General features: G+C 41.0%; 1 protein-coding gene and 1 pseudogene across 2 annotated transcripts in view; one reads left to right on the plus strand and one right to left on the minus strand.

The window, feature by feature from the left end:
- LOC309843266 (uncharacterized protein) overlaps positions 1-15,954 on the plus strand; it is a gene marked incomplete at its 3' end in the record, with an annotated part of 46,516 nt that extends 30,562 nt beyond the window's left edge. Inside the window, 3 exon segments of the mRNA XM_082688594.1 lie at positions 15,031-15,351; positions 15,354-15,616; positions 15,618-15,954. Coding sequence (XP_082544720.1) covers positions 15,031-15,351; positions 15,354-15,616; positions 15,618-15,954 — 921 coding nt within the window.
- Positions 15,955-18,273: 2,319 nt separating this feature from the next.
- On the minus strand, positions 18,274-20,824 carry LOC309843272 (olfactory receptor 7D4-like; annotated as a pseudogene). The gene is made up of 2 exons: positions 20,028-20,824; positions 18,274-18,501 (listed from the first exon to the last, which is right to left on the minus strand). The product of its transcript is annotated as an olfactory receptor 7D4-like (transcript).
- Positions 20,825-24,418: the final 3,594 nt, after the last annotated feature.

The following is a 24,418-nucleotide window of genomic DNA, read 5'->3' on the forward strand; positions in this document are numbered from 1 at the left end:
GAATAAAATGCGTCTGAATTTTACGTTGAGATAAGTAACTTGGAAGTCAGAAATGAGGAATAGAAGTCAGCTTCTTCCTGAGAAGAGGATGTGGTCTAGATACTACTGCCGACCCAGTACATTCACTTTTCTCCATCAATTAATAATAGCAAGTCCTTAGAGATTGGGAGAACATGGACCAATCTGGCTAATTATGTGCCAAGCGCTTTGAGCCCTCAACTGTAAACAATCAGCCTGTGCTTTCCAGCCTTTTAGTTGTCAGTGCCAGGTCAGTGGGCTCCATACATGTGTCTCCTCCTCCCCGAGCCATCTGCTTGAGGACACCCATACCAGCATCTGTCTTCCTGCCAGTCCTGGAAACAAAGCCTCAGTCCTCATCCCGCTAAAGACAGGGGAGAGGCAGCCAGCTCTGCCATCCTCCATCCTCCTCCAGCAGAGACACAGTACAGACCAGTGAGTATGAAGTAGAGTGGGAGTGACTGAATGCAGCAGCGACAGGGAGAGCATTGTTCCCTCCTCAGCAACCATTGGGACAGTTGGGATAAGCAGACAGGAGGGGACCAAAATGCAAAGATTCAATGCCAAACCCTGTGAAGACCTAGTGTTGTTGGTCCTGGCAGGCACCCTAGAACTCTTATTTAGATTTCTATTTTTGTCTCTTGCTAGTTCTTTTTCTCTTGGGCATCTTCCATCAGAACAGGAAAGAGGTCCTTTTTAACTGTTCCCTAAGTCCTCCAAATGGTCCTGAAGGTGATGATAATGGTGAGGGTGGAAATGATATCAGTAAACACAATGTTGTAAACCATTAGCTTGGGACTCCATGTGCCAGACACTGAGATGAATTTTCTACCTAGTTTGCAAACTTTTATCTGCGTTGCCACCCCCGGAAAGATAGCAGCATGTATTATCATCATTTCAGAGTTAAGGATAGGAGCATATTATTTTTTTTCACTTCCTGATTTTATTTATTTATTTTTTTGTTCAACTCACCTTTTTAAAAAAAAAAACTTATTTCTTTTCAGCATAACAGTATTCATTGTTTTTGTACCACACTCACCTTTAAAAAATTTTTTTTTGTTTAAATTACAGTTAGGAGAAGGGAGGGAAAAATGAAGGGGTGTGGGAATCAGGGGGGAGTTGAAACATGATAGACTGTGGACACCAGGAAACAACCTGAGGGTTTTAGAGGGAAGAGGTAGGGGATGGAATAGCCTGGTGGTAGGTATTAAGGAGGGCATGTATTGCACGGAGCACTGGGTGTTATATGCAAATAATGAACCATGGAACATTACATCAAAAACTAGTGATATACTGCATGTTGACTAACATAATAAAAAAATAAATTGCAGTTAGTTAACATACAGTGTACTATTAGTTTCAGTTGTACAATATGTTGAGTCAACACTTCCATATATCACCCAGTGTTCATCAGGACGAGTCCCTCCTTAATCCCTTCACCCATTTCACCCATCCTCCCAACCACCTCCCCTCTGGTAACCAGCACTTTGTTAGGAGTCTGTTTCTTGGTTTTCCTCTCTCTTTCTCCCCCCCCCCCTTCCTTTGCTAGTTTGTTTCTTAAAATCCACATATGAGTGAAATCATATGGTAGTAGTTAGTCTTTTTCTGACTGACTTCTTTTGCTTAGTATAATACTCTCTAGCTCCATTGCAAATCTCATTCCTTTGATGGCTGACTAGTATTCTATTGTATACATACAGCACATCTGCCTTATCCATTCATCAGTCGATGATGAATGGGCTGTTTCCCAACAACACTGTTGTTGATAATGCTGTTATGAACATCAGCGTGCATGTATCCCTTTGAACCAGTAATTTTTTTTAGATTTTATTTATTTATTTGACAGAGAGAGAAAGAGAGAGAGAAAGCAAGAGAGGGAACACAAGCAGGGGGAATGAGAGAGAGAGAATGCAGCACTTGATCTCAGGACTCAGAGATCATGACCTGAGCAGAAGGCAGATGCTTAATTATTGACCCACCCAGTTGCCCCATGGATCAATATTTTTGTGTCTTGTAAATACCTACTAGTGCTGTTACTGGATCATAGGGTAGTTCTATTTCTAACTTTCTGAGGAACCTCCATACTGTTTTCCAGAGTGGCTGCACCAGTTTGCATTCCCGCCAACAGAACATGAGTGTTCCTTTTCCTCCACATCCTCACCAACTCTTGTTTCTTGTATTGTTGATTTTAACCACTCTGAGAAGTGTGAAGTAATATCTTACTGTAGTTTTGATTGCATTTCCCTGACGATGAGCAATGTTGGCCATCTGTATGTCTTCTTTGGAAAATTATCTATTCATATTTGAATAGATACAATAGTTTTCTTGAATTATTTGTTCATTTTAATTGGATTATTTGTTTTTGGGCTGTTGAGTATCATAAGTTCTTTTTTTTCATTTATTTATTTTCAGCATAACAGTATCATTATTTTTTTCACCACACCCAGTGCTCCATGCAATCCATGCCCTCTACAATACCCAACACCTGGTACCTGACCTCCCACACCCCCGTCACTTCAAACCCCTCAGATTGTTTTTCAGAGTCCATAGTCTCTCATGATTCACCTCCCCTTCCAATTTACCCCGACCCCCTTCTCTCTAACTCCCCATGTCCTCCATGCTTTTTGTTATGCTCCACAAATCAGTGAAACCATATGATAACTGACTCTCTCTGCTTGACTTATTTCACTCAGCATAATCTCTTCCAGTCCCGTCCATGTTGCTGCAAAAGTTGGGTATTCGTCCTTTCTGATGGAGGCATAATACTCCATAGTGTATATGGACCACATCTTCCTTATCCATTTATCCGTTGAAGGGCATCTTGGTTCTTTCCACAGTTTGGCGAACGTGGCCATTGCTGCTATAAACATTGGGGTACAGATGGCCCTTCTTTTCACTCCATCTGTGTCACCCTCGGCCTGCAAGGACAACAATGAGCCTGGTATGGTGTTAATGCTTCATTTCCGTTTATTTAATCAACTTCCTTAGCTTATATACAGCAGGGTGACCAATAAGGGGCCAAGCAATGGGGAGAGCCAATGAGAGTCCTGTTACTATGCTGATTAAATTTGATACAACCAATAACTATGTCCTTCTTTAGGCGGGCTTCACCAGAAAGTTCATTGTATACTTGCAGCGTATTTTGCTAGCAGTGAGCCAAGCGCCTTCTTGTAGTGGTGGGGACTTTCCCGGCCGGAGGCAGTCCCCGACATCTCCCCCTTTTTTGTTTTATGGCAGAGATCGTGCCTGTCTTAGGTCATCAGTAGCAGAAAACATCCTTACCCATCATCAGACACAAGATATCGATGATCTCTGTCCTGTCTTAGGTTGCTATGTTTCTCTACTGATCTTACCCGTCTTTGACTACTGATCTAGCATGCTTAGCCATATCTGGGGAGATGTCCCAGCCTCTATTGACATAAAGGCTTGTACTATAGCTTGGCTCTGCTCTCGCTGCTATGTTCTCCATTGGTGAACGTTTCTGAATAGAAGCAGAATGCCAATAAGGAGGAGGACAAGATGACCAATTGTACCAGCCCATTGTTTGGTGAACTGGAACATATTGCTGAATGTTGGAAATAGCTCTGGAAGGGAAGCTGGTTGCACACGCATACTATTTACTCGAGTTATCTCAGCCAGAAGGATTCATGTGAAATTTTGAAAATCGTCATACCAAGGACCCTGCAAATACTAAGAGAGCTGTTGGGAGGAATTGCTGGCCTTATTAAATTGAGAGAATTTTACAGGGGTAACACAAAGCGCAGAAAAAGGAACAATAGAACCAACACTCAGTATATCAGCTAGTGAAGAATGGGGGTAAGATAAAGGAAGAATTAGTTAAAGGTAAAGGATAGGGCCAAGCCTTCAGAATAGCCCATAATTCACGTGTCGCCGTTGGGGGAATTAGGAATATCAGAGTCCCCTACGACAGTAGGAGGATCATGGCTTCCTCTGTCCTCATCCTCGTTCTCAGGGGCCTTCTGGATCAATCTCTCTGGAATCCAAATTGGCACTTCTTTGTTCTGTGGGAAAACACAAACGGAGCCTCTGCTCCAGATTAATACAGGATCCGGGCCTTTCCATTGTCCCGTAAGGATATCCTTCCAAAAAACTAAGGGCTTGGGGGAAGAATCGATACAGGCTGAATGTCTTTCAGCTGCTGCTTGACCGTTTTTATTGAGCGTCAAAAAATTTAAAATAAATAGAATTGTATTTAGTTTGTCTTTAGGGGACCGGAACGTGTCCCCTATTCCCCCTTTTTGTTTTAAAAGAGTTTGTTTGATGGTTAAGTGGGCACGTTCCACAATGGCCTGTCCTTGAGGATTGTATGGAATACCATGATTTAGGGTAATGTTTAGTTGAGTAAGGAAACTGTGAAATACTTGTGAGGTGTATGCAGGTCCATTGTCTGTTTTTATTTGTCGAGGTTTACCCCAAGCGGCGAAGGCTTGAAGGCAGTGGGAAATAACATCTTTGGATTTTTCCCCAGCATGGATAGAGGCGAATATGACACCAGAACATGTGTCCACGGAAACATGCACATATTTTAATTTACCAAATTCAGGGATGTGAGTAACATCCATTTGCCATATATGGTTGGGTAACAGGCCTCGTGGGTTAACTCCTAAGGAGGGGGATGGCAGGAGGATAACACAGTTTTTGCAAGAGACTACAATGTCCCTGGCTTGAGCTTTAGTTATGTTGAATTTAAGTCTGAAAGTAAGAGCATTAACATGAAATAGCTTGTGAAACTGTTTTGCTTGTTGAATATTTTCCATTAAAGTGAAGATAAATTGCTCTTTGGTTAACATGTCTGCAGTGCGATTGCCTTCCGTCAAGGGGCCGGGGAGAGCCGTATGTGCCCTGATATGCCCTATGTAAAAGGGTACCTTTCTGTCCCATATAATTTGTTGGAGATTCTTTAAAGTTTCTGTAATGGTGGATTTGGTGCTGATGTGACCTACGTTTTCCAGGATGGAGACAGCTTGGACAACATATTTGCTGTCTGATAACAAGTTAAAAGGTGTATCATGAAACAACTGAAAGGCTTTAATGACTGCAAATAGCTCTGTAATTTGAGGGGAGGAGCTTTGAAATAAAAATGTCCAAGTGTTATCTTGGGTAACCACAGTGCCCACCCCATTTTTAGAACCATCAGTAAAAACGAGTTTTGCATTATCCAAAGGTGATTGACGTATAACCCTTGGATAAATTAATGGGTGAGTAAGACTAAATTGCAGCCATGGGTTTGCCGGGTAATGATTGTCAAATTTTGCAGTTGAGATAGTCATAGTAATGGCCCAATCATTGTCACATGCTGCTAAGCAAGTTAACTGTTCTTGTGTATAGGGAGTTAGGATGACGTCAGATTGTTTGCCAAATGCAGTGATGCTAAGTTTTAGTCCTTTCAATATGATTTTAGCTATGGCATTGGGATACCATGGGAGAACTTTTCCTGGAGAGTAAGCTAAATTGACCCAGGAGATGGGACCGTCCTGCCAAAAAACAGCAGTGGGCGTGTGCTCTACTGCAAGAACACAATAATATAGGGTTTCAGAGTAATTAATTCTATCAACTTGGGCAGTCTCAAGTCTATTTTGAATCAATTTAACAGCTTCTCGAGCTTGTTCAGATAAAATATGGGGGGAGTTCAAGTCAGAGTCTCCTTTCAATGTCTCGAACAGGGGATGTAGTTCCTGATTAGTGAGTTTTAGGTATGGCCTGATCCAGTTAATATCTCCCAGGAGTTTTTGAAAATCATTTAATGTTTTTAATTTATCTGTTCGTAGGGTTACCTTTAAAGGTTTAACTTTAGTATCATCAAGTCTAGTGCCCAGATAGTCCTTGATAGATGTTTTTTGGATTTTTTCTGGGGCTATATTCAAGTCAAACTGTTTGAAATATTCTAAAAGGGAAACAAGGGCCTTTTCAAGCTGTTCTTCCTGTTTATTGCAAAGTAGTACATCATCCATATAGTGGTATACCAAAACGGAAGGATAGAGTTCCTTGACCTTTTGCAAGGCCTGATCAACATAAAGTTGACACATTGTGGGGCTGTTAGCCATACCCTGAGGAAGAACTGTCCATTCAAATTGCTGATCAGGACCAGAATGATTAATAGTGGGTATGGTAAATGCAAATCGGGGGGTATCACTGTAGTGTAATGGTATAGAAAAAAAGCAATCTTTGATATCTACAACAATTGAAGGCCAACTCGAGGGGAGGGCAGATACCAAGGGTATCCCATGATAACCATTTGGGCATTGATTGCTCTCAAATCATGCAATAACCGCTATTTACCTGATTTTTTTCTTAATGACAAAGATAGGAGTATTCCATGGTGAAGTGGAAGGCTTTATATGTCCTGCAACAAGTTGTTCATACACTAATGTGTGGGCTGCTTCGTATTTTTCTTTGGGAAGGGGCCACTGAGAAACCCACACAGGCTTGTCATTGTGCCATTGAATTTTCAAAGGCTCAGTGGCCCCTATGAAAAACCCAACCCCGGTCCACCAATCCCAGAGGTATAATTACTTAGGGGTACTGAATTTGTAATACCCTGATTTTTCCTCCCTAATCCTCCAACACCTGAATATCCAGCTTTAGTCATGAGGTTTCGAGCTTTCTCACTGTAAAAGGCTTCAGTAGTCAAATTTAGGTCCATTGAGTAAGAATGTCTCTTCCCTAGAGAGATATAGGGATCTTAAGTACATATGGCTGAACCAGGCCGCTATGACCTTCATCATCCTTCCATAGGACTTTGGGCAACCCCTAGGCCTCTAAGGGTTTGATCAGCCCTTTGTAGGGGCCAATCTTTTGACCAATCAACTTCATTAATGATACTATGATCAGCCCCGGTATCCAGAAGGCCCATAAATTTTTTTTCTGATCCATAGAGAATAAAGAGGTCTATCCTCCATTCCAAGTGTTAGACATGCGAGGGGCGGGTCAGTGGAGCCAAAACCCCTCTGTCCACGGGATTTTTCTGTGTTGGGGAATAGTTTATGACAGCTTGGTAACACTATAATTTGTGCTATTTTATCACCTGGACTGATAACTGTAATGCCACGAGGGGAAGACACTAATATTTTGACTATACCTGTATAATCAGCATCAATTACTCCGGGGTGTACTATTAATCCAGCAAGGGCTGTGGAGCTACGCCCTAATAACAGGCCTTCAGTGTTCACAGGCAGTGGGCCCTTAAAATCCGATTCCATCACCTGGGTTCCCATCTCGGGGGTTAGTACAAGTCTGGTGGTGGCGCGGATGTCCAATCCGGCACTTCCTTTTGTAGCCCGCCTTGGCTCGTCGGCGGGTAATGCGTGTGGGCTACCTGTTGAAGCACCCCATACATTTGAGGGCCCTGGGGTGATGGGCCCCATTTCCCGTTTTTTGAATTCCTTGGGGGTAGTGGATATCTTTTACTGAGCGACATTCATTCGCCCAGTGTGTACCCTTGCCACACCTAGGACATATGCCAGGTTGCTTTACTGTTGGGGGACCCTTGCTGTCAGGACATTCTCGCTTAAAGTGCCCCTGAGCTCCACATTTGTAGCATTCCTCAGAATTTCCTTTAGCGCCCTTACGTTGGAATAGCTGAATGCCCTGAAGGCCTTGAGTAATGGCTGAAGCAAGTACTTGTCCTTGAATAACACTGTCATTAATATCCCTGCATACCTTAATGTATGTGCTTAAATCTTTAGCCTTCCATGGCCTAAGGGCCTCTTTACACCATTTATTGGCTTGCTCATAGGCCAGTTGTTTAATTAGAGGCATGGCTGTGTCATCATCCCCAAATACTCTCCCAGCTGTTTGCATCAATTTTGCAACAAAATCAGCAAATGCTTCATTTGGTCCTTGTATCACCTTAGATAGTTGACCCTGCAAGTCCCCACTGGCCTGGAGGGTTTTCCATGCTTTGGTAGTGGCAGCAGCAGGGTTGTATTGCAGTTGGTCATGCTTACCAGTGTATGGCCCCATGCCCATAAGCATATCCAGATTCCATTGTGGATTGCCTGCCATGGCATTACGCCGTGCAACATCCTGGGAATGCTCTTGCCATGCTGTCTTCCAGACCAAATATTGCCCTCCAGAGAGGGCTGCCCTTGCTAAATTCCCCCAATCTTCGGGGATTAAATTCATGCCTGCTATGGACTCCACTAGAGAAATAGTAAATGCTGCCTGAGGGCCATACTGCATGACCGCTTCCTTTAATTGTTTAACTAATTTAAAGTCCAAGGGCTGGTGATACCGTTGATGATTTTGGTCCTCTAGAACTGGGAAAATCGAGCTGCTATTGGCCCCCCTCCATGTGGCCTTCCAATCCTCATTAGCAGAGGGATGACATTTACATGTTATCTCCCCAGCCAGGGGATTGTAAGGAGGCGGAGCATTAGGGGTCACTGCTGAACAGGGAGGGTCTGGTTTTAATTTAAACTTCTACTCTAGCTTCTCCCCCGACATTTCTTCTTCCCCTTCGCTAGAACTACTCCTTTATGAAACAAGAGATGAGTGTTCTTCTTTCACTTCCTCAAGTGCCTCAGCGCCCTCCTGAATAGCTGAGTCACATTTCGGCTTATATCCTCCCAGGCACCCTCTGACTAGAGTCCATATAACTAAAGTTCCCGGTGGCAATGGTTTATTTTTATCCCTCTTCTTAAAATCCTCACCTAACTGGTCCCATTGGGGTATATTTAGCAAGCCCTCGTCCAGAAACCAAGGCGCCATTGTCTTAACTGTATTCAAGAATGTCCTAGCAGTTTTCGTTTTTAATGGCGTGCCATTGGCCTTTAGAAGGTCCTTTAGGGAACCCTCTAACCTCGACTTTGACAGTTCAGATCCCATAATTAGAATACCAACCTAATGGCTGTTCCGTGTATACTCGCTGCTAAATCCTGGCTCTAAGGCCGCCCCGCTTCTTATTGCGGTCTTGTACAAGATTCCCACCACTTTGATCGTGGTCCCTTCCCGGCTTACCTGCGGACTTCTCCCTTGCAAGGTTTTTCTATTTTTCTTAATATTTCCCGGGTCTCAGCACCATCGGCCCGCAAGGACGACAATGAGCCTGCTATGGTGTTAATGCTTCATTTCTGTTTATTTAATCAACTTCCTTAGCTTATATACAGCAGGGTGACCAATAAGGGGCCAAGCAATGGGGAGAGCCAATGAGAGTCCTGTTACTATGCTGATTAAATTTGATACAGCCAATAACTATGTCCTCCTTTAGGCAGGCTTCACCAGAAAGTTCATTGTATACTTGCAGCGTATTTTGCTAGCAGTGAGCCAAGCGCCTTCTTGTAATGGCGGGGACGTTCCTGGCCAGAGGCAGTCCCCGACACATCTGTATCTTTGGGGTAAATACCCAAGAGTGCAATGGCAGGGTCATAGGGAAGTTCTATTTTTAATTTCTTGAGGAATCTCCACACTGTTCTCCAAAGAGGCTGCACCAACTTGCATTCCCACCAACAGTGGAAGAGGGTTCCCCTTTCTCCATATCCTCTCCAGCACATGTTGTTTCCTGTCTTGCTAATTTTGGCCATTCTAACTGGTGTAAGGTGATATCTCAATGTAATTTTAATTTGAATCTTCCTGATGGCTAGTGATGATGAACATTTTTTTCATGTGTCTGATAGCCATTTGTATGTCTTTATTGGAGAAGTGTCTGTCCATATCTTCTGCCCATTTTTTGATATGATTGTCTGTTTTGTGTGTGTTGAGTTTGAGGAGTTCATTATAGATCCTGGATATCAACCTTTTGTCTGTACTATCATTTGCAAATATCTTCTCCCATTCTGTGGGTTGCCTCTTTGTTTTGTTGACTGTTTCCTTTGCTGTGCAGAAGCTTTTGATTTTGATGAAGTCCCAAAAGTTCATCTTCGCTTTTGTTTCCTTTGGCTTTGGAGACATATCTTGAAAGAAGTTGCTGTGGCTGATGTCGAAGAGATTATTGCCTATGTTCTCCTCTAGGATTCTGATGGATTCCTGTCTCACATTGACGTCTTTTATCCATTTTGAGTTTATCTTTGTGTACGGTGTAAGAGAATGGTCGAGTTTCATTCTTCTACATATAGCTGCCCAGTTTTCCCAGCACCATTTATTGAAGAGACTGTCTTTTTTCCACTGTATATTTTTTCCTGTTTTGTCGAAGATTATTTGACCATAGAGTTGAGAGTTCATATCTGGGCTCTCTACTCTGTTCCACTGGTGTATGTGTCTGTTTTCATACCAGTACCATGCTGTCTTGGTGATCACAGCTTTGTAGTAAAGCTTGAAATCAGGTAATGTGATGCCCCCAGTTTTCTTTTTGTTTTTCAACATTTCCTTAGCGATTTGGGGTCTCTTCTGATTCCATACAAATTTTAGGATTTATATATTTTGGGTACTAACTCTATTAGATATGGCATTTGCAAATATCGTCTCCCATTCCATAGTTGCCTTTAGTGTTGTTGATTGTTTCCTTTGCTTTGCAGAAGCTTTTAAAATTTTTCCTGGGGTAGACAGGAGATGAATTCAGGTTTGAATGCAGACAGTGAGACTGTTCACAGGCTTCTGAGACAGTATTCTCTCCTGCCTATCCAAGTCTCACCTCTCTTTCCTGTTACTCCAGGCAAAGACCTCCACTCCCTGTGCTCTTCCTGTTTGGCTGTTCCTGCTAGAAGACACCAGAGAGCAGTTAGTGTCACCTGCTGCATCAACTGTAGAAAAGATGGCTGAGATGAAGGTAGAGATCATAAAGAGTCAGCTCATGACAATTCAGGGTAGCTCTCTTTCTTGCCTCAGCTCTCAAATTTTGCTTCATATTCCATATTCTCCCCGATTCCTATAATTTAGGCCCTCTTGATCTCTAAGGGAGATATGGGGTCAATATGTTAGATTCCATTCTTAGGAGATAAAAAACTGTCGCAAGATTATCTTAGCAATTTTGGAAAAGACCTCTGGACTTCTGCTTAAACTATGAAGTGCAGGGAAACAGAACAAACAAGTCAGTTCTTGCACCTCAGAGACCCACCACTTACCTTTGAATCTTATCTGCTCTACTTTCATCCATATGACACTGGGCGAGTTCTTAATGTGTTTAAGCAGTCCTTACAACTGTATTGAGCAAGAATTAAGATGAGCACCAAACATGTGACTAAATATGGTAGATGCATATAGTAAGGATACGGTAAATTTTAGGTATTGTTGTGGTTATTATTGTCATTACCAAGGCTAAGCACCATCTATCCAACTAAAATATCTTGTGATCAGAAGGTTCAGTTTTCTCTAGATCCTGAAAGAACTTTTTTTTTTGTCCTTATGCAGGTAGATACTAAGTGTTTGGAGGGAAGCAACTGAATCAGTCATTTCTGATTTCCCAGAGCTTAGACTTTGCTTGGCACAGTGTAGGCTCCAAGAGCACCAATGATATCTGTTAAATATTGAATGGACCCTTCTTAAGTGCTCAGAAACGGGACAGAGACAGCATGGGTTCCATGCATTGGGTGCTTTGCTTCCTTCCAATGATGTTTCACAGATCTAGATGAAATATAAAACAGTGCTTCTCTGTGTCTATGCCACAGATTTTCTAAGAGACCTGCCATTTTCCACTTAATAGACTCTTCATTTGAAAATTACTGGAGATTTCCATAAAGATGAAAAAGAGAAAGGGAGGCAAAGCTTACTGCACTTAACTGAGAGACATTTTACCATTTCCACCCTCTCTTTTTCTTTTTTCTTTCTTTCTCTCTCTCTTTCTTTCTTTCTTTCTTTTCTTTCTTTCTTTTTTAATGAGGGAGAGGCAGTGGTGGCCAGACTTGATTTCTCACACCTGAGATCATAACCTGAGCCAAAATCTAGAGTCGGACACTTAACCAATGGAGTCACCCAGGCACCCCAATTTCCATGCATTCTTGAATGAATTTCCTGGGACATGATAGGCTTCTACCTCTCTTATATATAATAAAAGTTGTTAAACATTTCTCAGGATTGGGTTTCACCAATAAACCCATCATTCCAGTAACAATGCAAACTCTGATTTACAAACCATGACTGAGTATTTATTGGATGCAAACTTCTTTTAGAGGCCACACATATCTTGTTATGGTTGATGTTCTCCCCATTTCTAGATGGAGAATCACAGCACAGAGAGGTTGGGATGTTGACATATACTCCATGTTCCGTCTGATTCCCATCCCAGGGCTCTGTGCACTCCACCAGTGTTGAATGGTTGCTTTCTTTTCAAACACGCTTTAGTTCCAGATGAGCAAACAGAAACAGCACCAACAATTTCTTGTCTTGGGATTCTGTGAGTTCATCTGTGAATTAGGGAATTGGGATAAGTGGTTGACTGGGGTCTTTGCTACATGAATATTATAGATCATAAGATTTTCAATGAATAGTAATGCATTTTGCAGCCTATTTTGGAAATCTGTGGTATAAAAATATTATTCCTTATCCAAGATAGGCACTTTCCTGTGTATTTATCATGGAAAGATTATTGGAACACAGACTTTGGGGATCTTTCTGATTCTATACCTTGATAATAAAAGCATGATATTGATTTTGTCTTTACCTTCTATTAGGAAAACAAATGTAAATAATTAATAGTAAAATTGTACATATATTGATTTTTTTTTTACAATGTATCATCTTTTATGCCTATATGTTATAGAGATTCTCATTTGTATAATATGGAGGTGGGCCCAAGAATTTATTAGGAGTATTCTAATAAGGGACACCCTGGGTGGCTCAGTCAGTTAAGTGTCCAACTCTTGATTTTGGCTGAGGTGACCATCTCAGAGTTCTGAGATGGAGCCCCTCATTGGGCTTGTGCTCAGTGTGAAGCCAAGTTAAGGTTCTCTCTCTCTCTTTAACTTCTCCTGCTTGTACTCTCTTTCTCTATTCGTCTCTCAGAATAAATAAATAATTTTTCCAAAAAAGGAATATTGTAATAAGATATTGATAGATAATAAAGTTTGTCTTTCAGGTGCCACTTTTCTTTGTCTTTGGTTGTTGTCTTTCTATGCCACTTTTGAAGTGCTTGAAATAGATGGATATACTTCACAGACACTTAAAACACGTTGTGATGAGAACTCGGGAAACAATATGTGTATTAAATAAGTTTTTAAGAAAACTGTTTATGGATGCATAAATCAATACTAATATTATGGAAACATTGAAATGAAAATACATCTACCGCATTCATGATAGTGTTTGTCTTTGGGTAGCTGAAATGCAGGGGGATGGGATCATGCAGGGAATGTAAGAAAACTCAGTTTTTGCTGGCAACAAAGTATGAAGCCAAGTATAACTAAGTATTTCTATGTTTGTACATTTGTATGTTTCTTTAATATTCTTTGGCTCGATGTCTTCATAGTGGGTATAAATAGAAACAGGTAAATAGCTCCGACACCAGTAAGGAAAGAGTTCTAAGAAGAGTTTACAATTGATAAATGTTGCTGAAGGTAATAGGATGTACTCTGGGAAGCTCGAATTGCTTGAATCAAAATAGGTGGTGGGGTCAACAGTTCAATTGGCTGGCAAGGAGCACAAAAGAGATTGTGGGTTAACAAATATGTTCTGTCTTAATAGCAGTATGGGTTATATGTGTGTATATATTTGTCAAATTTCATCAAATTGTACACTTAAGATATGTGCATTTATTGTATGTAAAGTGCACTTTAATAAAAATCTTTTTAAACTTAAAAAAAAATAGGTGCATTTAGCTGGGTGTCTCTGCACTTGTTTTTTCAATACTCTCTTCTCTTTTGAGAGTTGTCCGACCTGTGTGGAACCACAGAATCTGTGAATTAGGGAATTGGGATAAGTGTTTGACTGTGGCCGTTACTACATGAATATTATAGATCATAAGATTTTCTATGAATAGTAATGCATTTTGCAGCCTATTTTTGAAATCTGTAATATAAAAATATTATTCCTTATCCAAGATAGGTATTTTACTGTGGGTTTTTCATGGAAAGACCATTGGAACACAGACTTTGGGGATCTTTCTGATTCTATACCTTGATAATAAAAGCATGAAGTTGATTTTTCCTATAATTTCCATTCAGAAAACAAAAGGATAATTAATAGTAAAATTGTACATATTGATTTTTCACAATGTTCTCATATTTTATGCATATATTTTAGAAATTCTCATTTGTGTAATACGGAGGTGGGAACAAGATTTTTATTAGGAATATTGTAATAAGGGACACCTGGGTGGCTCAGTCAGTTGAGTGTCCAACTCTTGATTTTGGCTGAGGTCATGATCTCAGACTCCTGAGATGGAGCCCCTCATTGGTCTCTGTGCTCAGTGTGAAGACAGCCAAAGGTTCTCCTTTCCCCTCTACCTCCTTCTGCTCGTAGTCTTTTTCTCTGTGTGTCTCAGAATAAATAAATATTTTTTTAAAAAAGTGAATGTTGTAGTAATAAATTAAGAGATAATAAAGTTCATCTTTCAGGTAATACTATGCCACTTCTGAAGTGCTTAAAATAGATGTATATACTTCACAGACACTTAAAGCATTGTTGCGGTAAGTGAGAACTCAGGAAACAATATGTGTATTATTAGAGTATTAAGTAAGTTTTTAAGAAAACTGTTTATGAATACACAAATCAATACTAATATTATGTAAACACTGAAAAAAATATATCTACCACATTCATGACAGTGTTTGTCTTTGGGCAACTGAAATTCTGGGAAATGTGATCATGCATGGAAAGCAAGAAAACTCAGTTTTTACTGGCAACAAATATGAGTTCTGAAGCCAAGTATAACTAGGTATTTCTATGTTTGTATATTTCTCTAACATTCTTGGCCCAGTGTCTTCATAGTGGATATATATAGAAACAGGTAAATAGCTCAGACAGCAGTAAGGAATTAGTTCTAAGAAGAGTTTACAAATGAGAAATGTTGCTGAAGGTACTGGGATGTACGATGGGAAGTGCGAATTCTTGAACCAAAATAGGCACATTTAGCTGGGTGTCTCTACACTTGTTCTGTTTACTCAATACTCGTTCTCTTTTGAGAGGTGTCCCACCTGCCTGGGACCACAGAATCTAACAGCTATCTCTGAGTTCCTTCTCCTGGGCCTCTCAGATGATCCAGAACTGGAGCCCATTCTCTTTGGGCTGTTCCTGTCCATGTACCTGGTCACCTTGCTTGGGAACCTGCTCATCATCCTGGCCGTCAGCTCTGACTCCCACCTCCACATGCCCATGTACTTCTTCCTCTCCAACCTGTCCTTGGCTGATATTGGTTTCAGCACCATAACAATCCCCAAGATGCTGGTGAACATTCAAACACACAGCAAGTCTATCACCTATGCAGGCTGCCTAACTCAGGTGCCCTTTTTTTTTTCCTGTTTGGGTGTTTGGACAATCTGCTCCTGGCTGTGATGGCCTATGACCGATTTGTGGCCATCTGTCATCCCCTGAACTATTCAGTCATCATGAACTCATGCCTCTGTGGCTCGTTGGTCCTAATGTCATTTTTCCGCAGCCTTTTGGAATCTCAGATTCATTTTTTGATGGTGTCCCAACTTACCTTCTGCACAGATGTGAAAATTCATCATTTCTTTTGTGATGCACCTCAACTCTTCCACCTTGCCTGCTCTGATACCTCCATCCACAGCCATCTTTGGTGGTGTTCCCCTCTCAGGGATCTTTTGTTCTTATATACGAATTGTTTCCTCCATTCTGAGAGTCCCATCCACAGGTGGGAAGTACAAAGCCTTTTCTACATGTAGCTCCCACCTGTTGGTTGTTTGCTTGTTTTATGGAACGGGCGTTGGAGTGTACCTCAGTTCATCCATCTCCTCCTCCCTCAGGAAGGGTGCAGTGGCCTCGGTGATGTACACTGTGGTCACCCCTATGCTGAACCCCTTCATCTACAGCTTGAGGAACAAGGACATCAAGAGGGCACTGTGGGGTATGATCAGCAGAACAGTCTAGTATCAGCATTTTCTTTATTCTTTCTGGGTTCATAGAACTGAAAAATGCAGAAAGTCAACAACAACACGAAATTCTGAATCTGCAGCCACATGGCATATATACCTATATGGATCTCTGATTTTGTTTATACAACTATTCCTGTTAGCATAGCTCTAATGGAATTGGGGAATTATTTTGGACTCCCCATTTAAATCATAGTCCCTGCAGGATTATTTATATCTGTACCCCTCTCACTTTCTTTATGCATTACCCAAAACTCTTGGTCATGAGCAGTCTTGTTTCTATCATTGAAAGATAATTATAACTCTCTCTCTCTCTCTCTCTCGTTTTTTTTCTTTTTAAAAATTTTTGTTACTTATTCATTCAAGAGAAACAGCCCAAGCAGTGGGACAGGCAGAGGGTGAAGCAGGCTCCCTCTTGAGGTGGGAGCCAATCATGGGGCTTGATCCCAGGACCTGGAAATCATGACTTGAGGGAAAGGCAGAGTAAACAGCTGAGACACCCAGGTGCCCCATCTTGTTATTTTCCTCTGATTCCACTCCCCCCACCCACCAACATTTGTTAGGAGGATCTAAATTCTACCTTAAGAAAGCCACTGATTTCTGTACATTGACTTTGTATCCTGCCATGTTGCTGAATTGCTCTATGAGTTCTAGTAGTTTGGGGGTGGAGTTTTTTGGGTTTTCCATATAAAGAATCATGTCATCTGTGAAGAGATAGAGTTTGACTTCTTCATTGCCAATTTGGATACCTTTTATTTCTCTTTGTTGTCTGATTGCTGTTTCTAGGACTTCTAATACTATGTTGAACAAGAGTGGTGAAAGTGGGCATTCTTGTCATGTTCCTGATCTCAAAAGGCTGCAAGCTTTTTCCCATTGAGGATTATATTTACTGTGGGTCTTTCATAGATTGATTTGATGAAGTTCAGGAATGTTACCTACCTTAAGGTCCAAAACATCTAATACATTTTTGTGCCTTAATAATCTTGATCAGATTTTTTAAAAGTAGGCTTCACACCCAGCATGGAGGCGAACATGGGAATTGTCCCACGACCCTGAGATCAAGACCCAAGCTGAGATATTTGTGGAGCATAACAAATAGCATGGAGGACATGGGGAGATAGAGAGGAGAAGGGAGTTGGGGGAAATTGGAAGGGGAGGTGAACCATGAGAGACTACGGACTCTGAAAAACAATCTGAGGGTTTTGAAGGGGCGGGGGGTGGGAGGTCGGGGTACCAGGTGGTGGGTATTATAGAGGGCACAGATTGCATGGAGCACTGGGTGTGGTGCAAAAATAATGAATACTGTTATGCTAAAAATAAAAAATAAATTAAAAAAAGTATCAGATGCTCAACTGACTAGGCCTCCCAGAGCCCCATCTTGATCAGATTTCTTGGTGAATAGGATAACTATTGAATTTCCTTCTGAAGCTGAAATGAGACACTATTAATATTGAGTTTGAATAAATAGTTATCAAGTTTCCTGGAACTTCCCTAGGAAAACTGGGGTGTACAATTCCCAAGGAATAGATGGGAGAGAAACTACAGAACAGAGGTGATCCCAATTTTCCTGATGATTGTTCTTCCTACTCCATCTAATTTCTCCCCAGTTATATTATATCACTAGACACAAAGGGACAAATACTGTGTACTTCCATTTATATAAGAGGCATATAGTGGTCAAATTCACAGAGACAGAGAGTAGAATGGTGGGAGCCAGGAGCCGGTGTAGGGAAAAGGGGCATTAGTGTTTAATGGGACAGTTTCAGTTTGGGAAGGTAGAAAAGTTCTAGAGATAGATGGTAGTGATGGTTGTGAATGTCCTTACTACTACTGATCTATACACTTAAAAATGGTTAAGATGATAAATTTTATGTCATTTTTCCACAATTAAAAATAACAACAGGGGCACCTGGGTGGCTCATTGGGTTAAAGCATCTGCCTTCAGCTGGGGTCATGATCCCAGGGTCCTGGGATCTAGCCCCACATCAGGCTCTCTGCTCAGATGGGAGCCTGCTTCCCTTACTCTATCTGCCTGTCTCTCTGTCTACTTGTAATCTCTGTGTGTCCAATAAATAAATAAAATATTAAACAACAACAACAACAACAACAACAACAACAACAACAACAACAAAGATCTCCTGTCAGTAATAAGGGACATGTTGCTTCAAATGTTGGGTGTTTCTCAACCCTTGGCAATCAACCACTATAGAGTTCTGCCTCAGCAAGGTCATGCGTCCTTCCTAGGGCAACCCACATCTGATAACTGGTTGATTTGGGGGTGTAAAATTTATACCCTTTGCCCCAATTCCAGCCAACTCTAAGACATCATCTTAACTCCAGAGCTACCTGATGGTTTTTGGAGGTCTTTGATGGACTCCAGTTTGGCTCGAGTTTTTCCAATGTTCTTCCTTGTTGCAAAGAATTTGCCAACCACAAGATTGCCCTCCCCTTTCACACCAGCCACAAGTTCAGGGGTCTCTAGGTCCACTGTCACATCAGACCAGTTGAATACAAATTTGGGAACTGTTTCATGTTCAATAATTTGCTAGAATGATTCAAATTGAGAGGATTGCCTCAGATTTGATGACAAACTCGAATAACTCATAGAACTCAAGAATCAGTATACTATGATTGCAGTTTTATTACAGCAAAAAGATACAAATTAGATTCAGCCAAAGGAAGATACACATAATACAAGGTCTAGAACATCCCATATGTGAAGCCTTTTGTTGTCTTCCTTCCTTGGAGTTCAGACCCGTTACCTTTTCCTGGGACAATATTGGTGACAATACTCAAAGACTGTTACAAGCCAGGTAGTTCATATGAGTTCCAGTGTCCAAAATTTTTATTGAGGTTTTGCTATGTAGATATGATTAGTTGAAATATGGCCTATATGGCTGAGCTCAAGCCTCCCTCCTAAGGTGGGGCTGATATCTCTTTCCACAAAGCTCCAGCATTTTCTTCACATGCTTGGTCCCTTTGGCATGGCCAACCCTCATCCTGATTCATTTCATTAGCATAAACTATGAGTTGTGTTCTATGAGGCCCTCCATGAATAGCCAATCACTCCAGATCACTGGGAAATTTCAAGTGTTTAAAAGTTACCCCTGGGAGCTGGGAGGCCAAATTCCTTAATACACATCTGCCCTTGCCCAGTTGTTGATTCCAGGAGCACTGCATGGTATACATCCTGTGTGCTAATCATTGTCTAATTGTCTGCTTCACAAGGAACTCCGTGTGAGACACCTTGTTACTAATAACATTTTTTTGAGAAAATTTAAAAAGAGTTCCAAGGTAGTTGAAGTGGCCCATAATATTCTTTGAAATACAAGCCCAACACTAAGCTCAGGAATAGGAAAATTCAAGGAAAGGAGAAGAGGAATGGGAGCATTCATTCATGCAGTCTTCCTGGGGGCAGCAGGCACCCACTGAAAAGCTGAAGGACTCTGGAAACCCAAACTCAGAGTTGTTTGGAAATGCACTCAATAAGCATATGGAGAAAAGTTCAGCCTTGCTAATAACCAAATAAATAATTTATCCATCAGTGTATATAGTCTGTTTGGACTTATAATGTGATCAGAGAAACTGAGATCCTGGATTTATGCTTTATGAGAGCAAAGATTTTTGTCTTTTTTCCCCACTTCACTCCTGTGTTCTAGACACCTACTGCAGCCTTTACTGTAAGGAACTAGCAATGGTTATTGATAAAATGCACTATTTCATAACCCTCGTGCAACTATTCTGATTTGGTACTTAAAGTGGCTCTGGATTGGAAATCCAAGCTGAGGTGTAGTGATAGGAATGTAAAAGGAGGGGATGTGGAGAGTAGGAGTGAGGATAACAGAGCAGCCAACATAAGAGGTTAAGGTACATCAGAAAATAGACTCACAAAGCATTTCTGAGCAAAGTCACTTATGAAGGATGGGTGAGAAGTAAAACTTAATGTCACCAAGAGGCAGAATTTCTTTAGCCAATGGCTGCTATTCCTGTCAGTTCAAAAACCCAGAGCAAGCATTCATATCATTGAACGTAGATTGTTCTCCCCAAAACTGTTTGTAGAGCCCTCCTGACGCCCCTGTTCGATAGGCTGTAGATGAAGGGGTTCAGCATTGGGGTGACCACAGTGTACATCAACAAGGCAATCATGCCCCTCCAGGAATATGCATCAAAACTGAGATACACACCAAGGCCTGTCCCATAGAATAAAGAAACCACAGACAGGTGAGATGCATAGGTAGAAAATGCCTTGTACTTCCCATTAGTTGGTGGGATTCTCAGGATTGAGGAGGTGATTTGGGTATAGGAGAAAAGGATCCCAGAGAAGGGAATGATGCCAAGAAGGCTAGTTATGATATATAGCAGGGTACGATTGATCAATTTGTCTGGGCAGGCAAGCGTGAGGGCCTTAGAAAGTTCACAGTAAAAGAGTGGAATTACTCAGTTGGTGCAGAAGGAAAGCCGTAGTATCAACAGACTCTCGGTCAGGGAGAATGACAAGCTGATGAACCAGGATATGAGAACCAGGAGGCCACAGAGCTGTGGGTTCATGATGACTGGGTAGTGCAAGGGGTGGCAGATGGCCACAAATCGGGAATAGGCCATCCCAGTGAGGAGAAAAGTGTCCATATCTCCAAAAACTATAAAGAAATACATCTGGGTGATGCAGCCTGCATAGCTGATGGATTTGCTCTGTGTTTGGATGTTCATCAGCATCTTAGCGACCATGGTGGAGAAGAAACTGATGTTGCAAAGGACAAGTTGGAGAGGAAGAAGTACATGGGGTTGTGGAGGTAGGAGTCACAGCTGATGGCCAGGATGATGAGCAGGTTCTCAAGTACGGTGACCAGGTCCATGGACAAGAACAGACCAAAGAGAAGGGAATGAGGCACTGAGTCTTTGGAAAATCCCAGGAGTAAAAATTCTGAAGCACTTGTTTGATTTCTTGCTTCCAAGTTGCCAACTCATCAGCTAGACGATATAAGCAGGGAGTGACCATGAAATAGGCAGTAGAGAGACTCCAGAATCTACTATTTTTGTTTCTTGGAGTGAAGTGCTGTGCATAATAGCCTTAACATTACAACGTTTAGGAATCCTACATTCTGTTATTCATTACATGCAATAGTTAATAATGTTGATCAGCCCCTGCCCATTGATCTCTGGGACACTCATTTATCCTATTTATCTAGAATCATTAAATTTAAAAGTTAAGGACACTGTTAGATCTTAGCGATAAAGTGGTCCAAAATCACTCTAAAACAAATGTGGAACATGAGGTCTGGTGAACCTCAGTAACTTAATCTGGATTGTTCAACTTGTCTGGAACCCAAAAAAGGGTCAGATAAATATGTTTCAGAGGTGAGAAAATTTGAGAGTCTCTCAAATATCTGGATAGACTATTTCAAGATGAACAGAATGTAGGTTTACTCTTCAAGAAAAATGAAAGGAAGAAGAAGAAAATGTTCTTGTGAAATAATAAACCACATGAACAAATTCTTAACACTTAGTGTACCAGGAGCCATCAACATCCTGCAGGGCCAGGGCCAGATGCTTCCTGGACATTATTATTGCTTGACAAAAATATCTTTCATCTATGAATTAAGTATTGGTAAAAATTTCTAATGAAAACATAGGTGTGACAGTTTCAAACATTTCAGTACCATAAGTACCATAAGTACCACAAGTACCATAGGATCAGTACCATCATAACCTCAGTACCATAAGATAAAATACTACTAAGGTCACAAACAGAATTTTGAGTCATATCCTCAGTGGTGCTCATCACTAGGTGGGTAGCTTCATCAGTGAAGTGTCTGCTTTGGGCTCAGTTCATGATCCCAGGAGTCTGGGATTAAGTCCAGCATCAGGCTCCTTGCTCAGCGGGGAACCTACTTTTTCCTCTCCCTCTGCCTACAACTCCCCCTGCTTGTGCTCTCGCTCTCTCTGTCAAATAAATAAACTAATAAAGTCTTAAAAAAGTTTTCCACAAGAAAAAGTTTTTTTTTTGTAACTATATAGTGGCAGATGTTAACTGGAAGGAATTATTTTGGTAATTCATCAAATATTATATGTGCTATATTTTATAAATATATATATGTATAATTTTATTTAATTATTTGACAGAGAGATTGATAGAGAGAAAGATTGAGCACAGGCAGGGGGAGATCCAGAGGGAGAGGAAGAACCAGGCCCCCACTAAGCAGGGAGCCTGATGTGGGGCTCAATCCCAGGACCCTTGGGATCATGTCCTGAGCTGAAGGCAGACACTTAACCAACTGAGCCACTAGGCACCCCTATATGTGCAGTATATTGAATCATTATGTTGTATTCTGAAATTAATATAATGTTGTATGCCAATTTGATCTCAAATAGAGAAAACTCACAAAAACCCCAAAGCAGATAGTGTCTCTGGAATGATAAAAATGATCACATCAGAGGCAAATTGTTTAACTATGAATGAACATCTTTGTTCGGACCCTTGGTGGGGTGAGCAGTTTGCAATCATCTCTGCTGAGTTCTGGTGAGAGGACCATGACTCAACTTTAAAGTATGAGAGTTTGTAAAATATTCCCTTGACCTCTATTAAATGTGGCTTACTTTCTTGCCTTCTGATCTGTTCTGTTGAGCAGTATATCAGAGAATGCACAGGAAATGCCCACAACTCTGGTTATTTCCTGGAGTGTGTTGTGTGCATTAACATCATCAACTGGATTAGAATCGAGGAAAACAATTTCATTTCCTATAGGGGCTGGATTGTGATTCAAATGGGTGATGGAAATGAGGAATAGCGTGCAATTAAGAAAGAGTTTCCCACACATCAGAAACATGTTATGTTAGGTCGAGAGGTTAGAAATTAAAAGTGGAGGATACAACCATTTGTCATTTATACTTTTCCTTTTTTAAAAATTTATTTAAAAATTTTTTAATTTTTAAATTTTTTCAATTTATTTATTTTCAGAAAAACAGTATTCATTATTTTTTTCACCACACCCAGTTCTCCATGCAATCCATGCCCTCTATAATACCCACCACCTGGTACCCCAACCTCCCACACCCCTGCTACTTCAAACCCCTCAGATTGTTTTTCAGAGTCCATAGTCTCTCATGATTCATCTCCCCTTCCAATTTCCCCCAACTCCCTTCTCCTCTCTAACACCCCTTGTCCTCCATGATATTTGTTATGCTCCACAAATAAGTGAAACCATATGATAATTGACTCTGTCTGCTTGACTTATTTCACTCAGCATAATCTCTTCCAGTCCCGTCCATGTTGCTACAAAAGTTGGGTATTCGTTTTTTCTGATGGAGGCATAATACTCCATAGTGTATATGGACCACATCTTCCTTATCCATTCATCTGTTGAAGGACATCTTGGTTCTTTCCACAATTTGGCAACCATGCCCATTGCTGCTATAAACATTGGGGTACAGATGGCCCTTCTTTTCACAACATCTGTATCTTTGGGGTAAATACTCAGGAGTGCAATGGCAGGGTCATAGGGAAGTTCTATTTTTAATTTTTATGAGGAATCTCCACACTGTTCTCCAAAGTGGCTGCACCAACTTGCATTCCCACCAACAGGGAAGAGGGTTCCCCTTTCTCCACATCCTCTCCAATACATGTTGTTTCCTGTTTTGTTAATTTTGGCCATTCTAACTGGTGTAAGGTGGTATCTCAATGTGGTTTTAATTTGAATCTCCTTGAGGGCTAGTGATGATGAACATTTTTTCATGTGTCTGCTAGCCATTTGTATGTCTTGATTGGAGAAGTTTCTGTTCATATCTTCTTCCCATTTTTTGATATGTTTGCCTGTTTCGTGTGTGTTGAGTTTGAGGAGTTCATTATAGATCCTGGATATCAACTTTTTGTCTGTACCGTCATTTGCAAATATCTTCTCCCATTCTGTGGGTTGCCTCCTTATTTTTTTGACTGTTTCCTTTGCTGTGCAGAAGCTTTTGATTTTGATGAAGTCCCAAAAGTTTATTTTCGCTTTTGTTTCCTTTGGCTTTGGAGACATATCTTGAAAGAAGTTGCTGTGGCTGATATCGAAGAGATTACTGCCTATGTTCTCCTCTAGGAGTCTGATGGATTCCTGTCTCACGTTTATCCATTTTGAGTTTATCTTTGTGTATGGTGTAAGAGAATGGTAGAGTTTCATTCTTCTACATATAGCTGTCCAGTTTTCCCAGCACCATTTATTGAAGAGACTGTCTTTTTTCCACTGTATATTTTTTCCTGTTTTGTCGAAGATTAATTGACCATAGAGTTGAGGGTCCATATCTGGGCTCTGTACTCTGTTCCACTGGTCTATGTGTCTGTTTTTATGCCAGTACCATGCTGTCTTGGTGATCACAGCTTTGTAATAAAGCTTGAACTCAGGTAACGTGATGCCCCCACTTTTATTTTTGTTTTTCAACATTTCCTTAGTGATTCGGGGTCTCTTCTGATTCCATACAAATTTTTG

The sequence above is a fragment of the Mustela nivalis genome, assembly GCF_964662115.1.
Source record: "Mustela nivalis genome assembly, chromosome: 1".
In the NCBI taxonomy this organism is placed as follows: Eukaryota; Metazoa; Chordata; class Mammalia; order Carnivora; family Mustelidae; genus Mustela; species Mustela nivalis.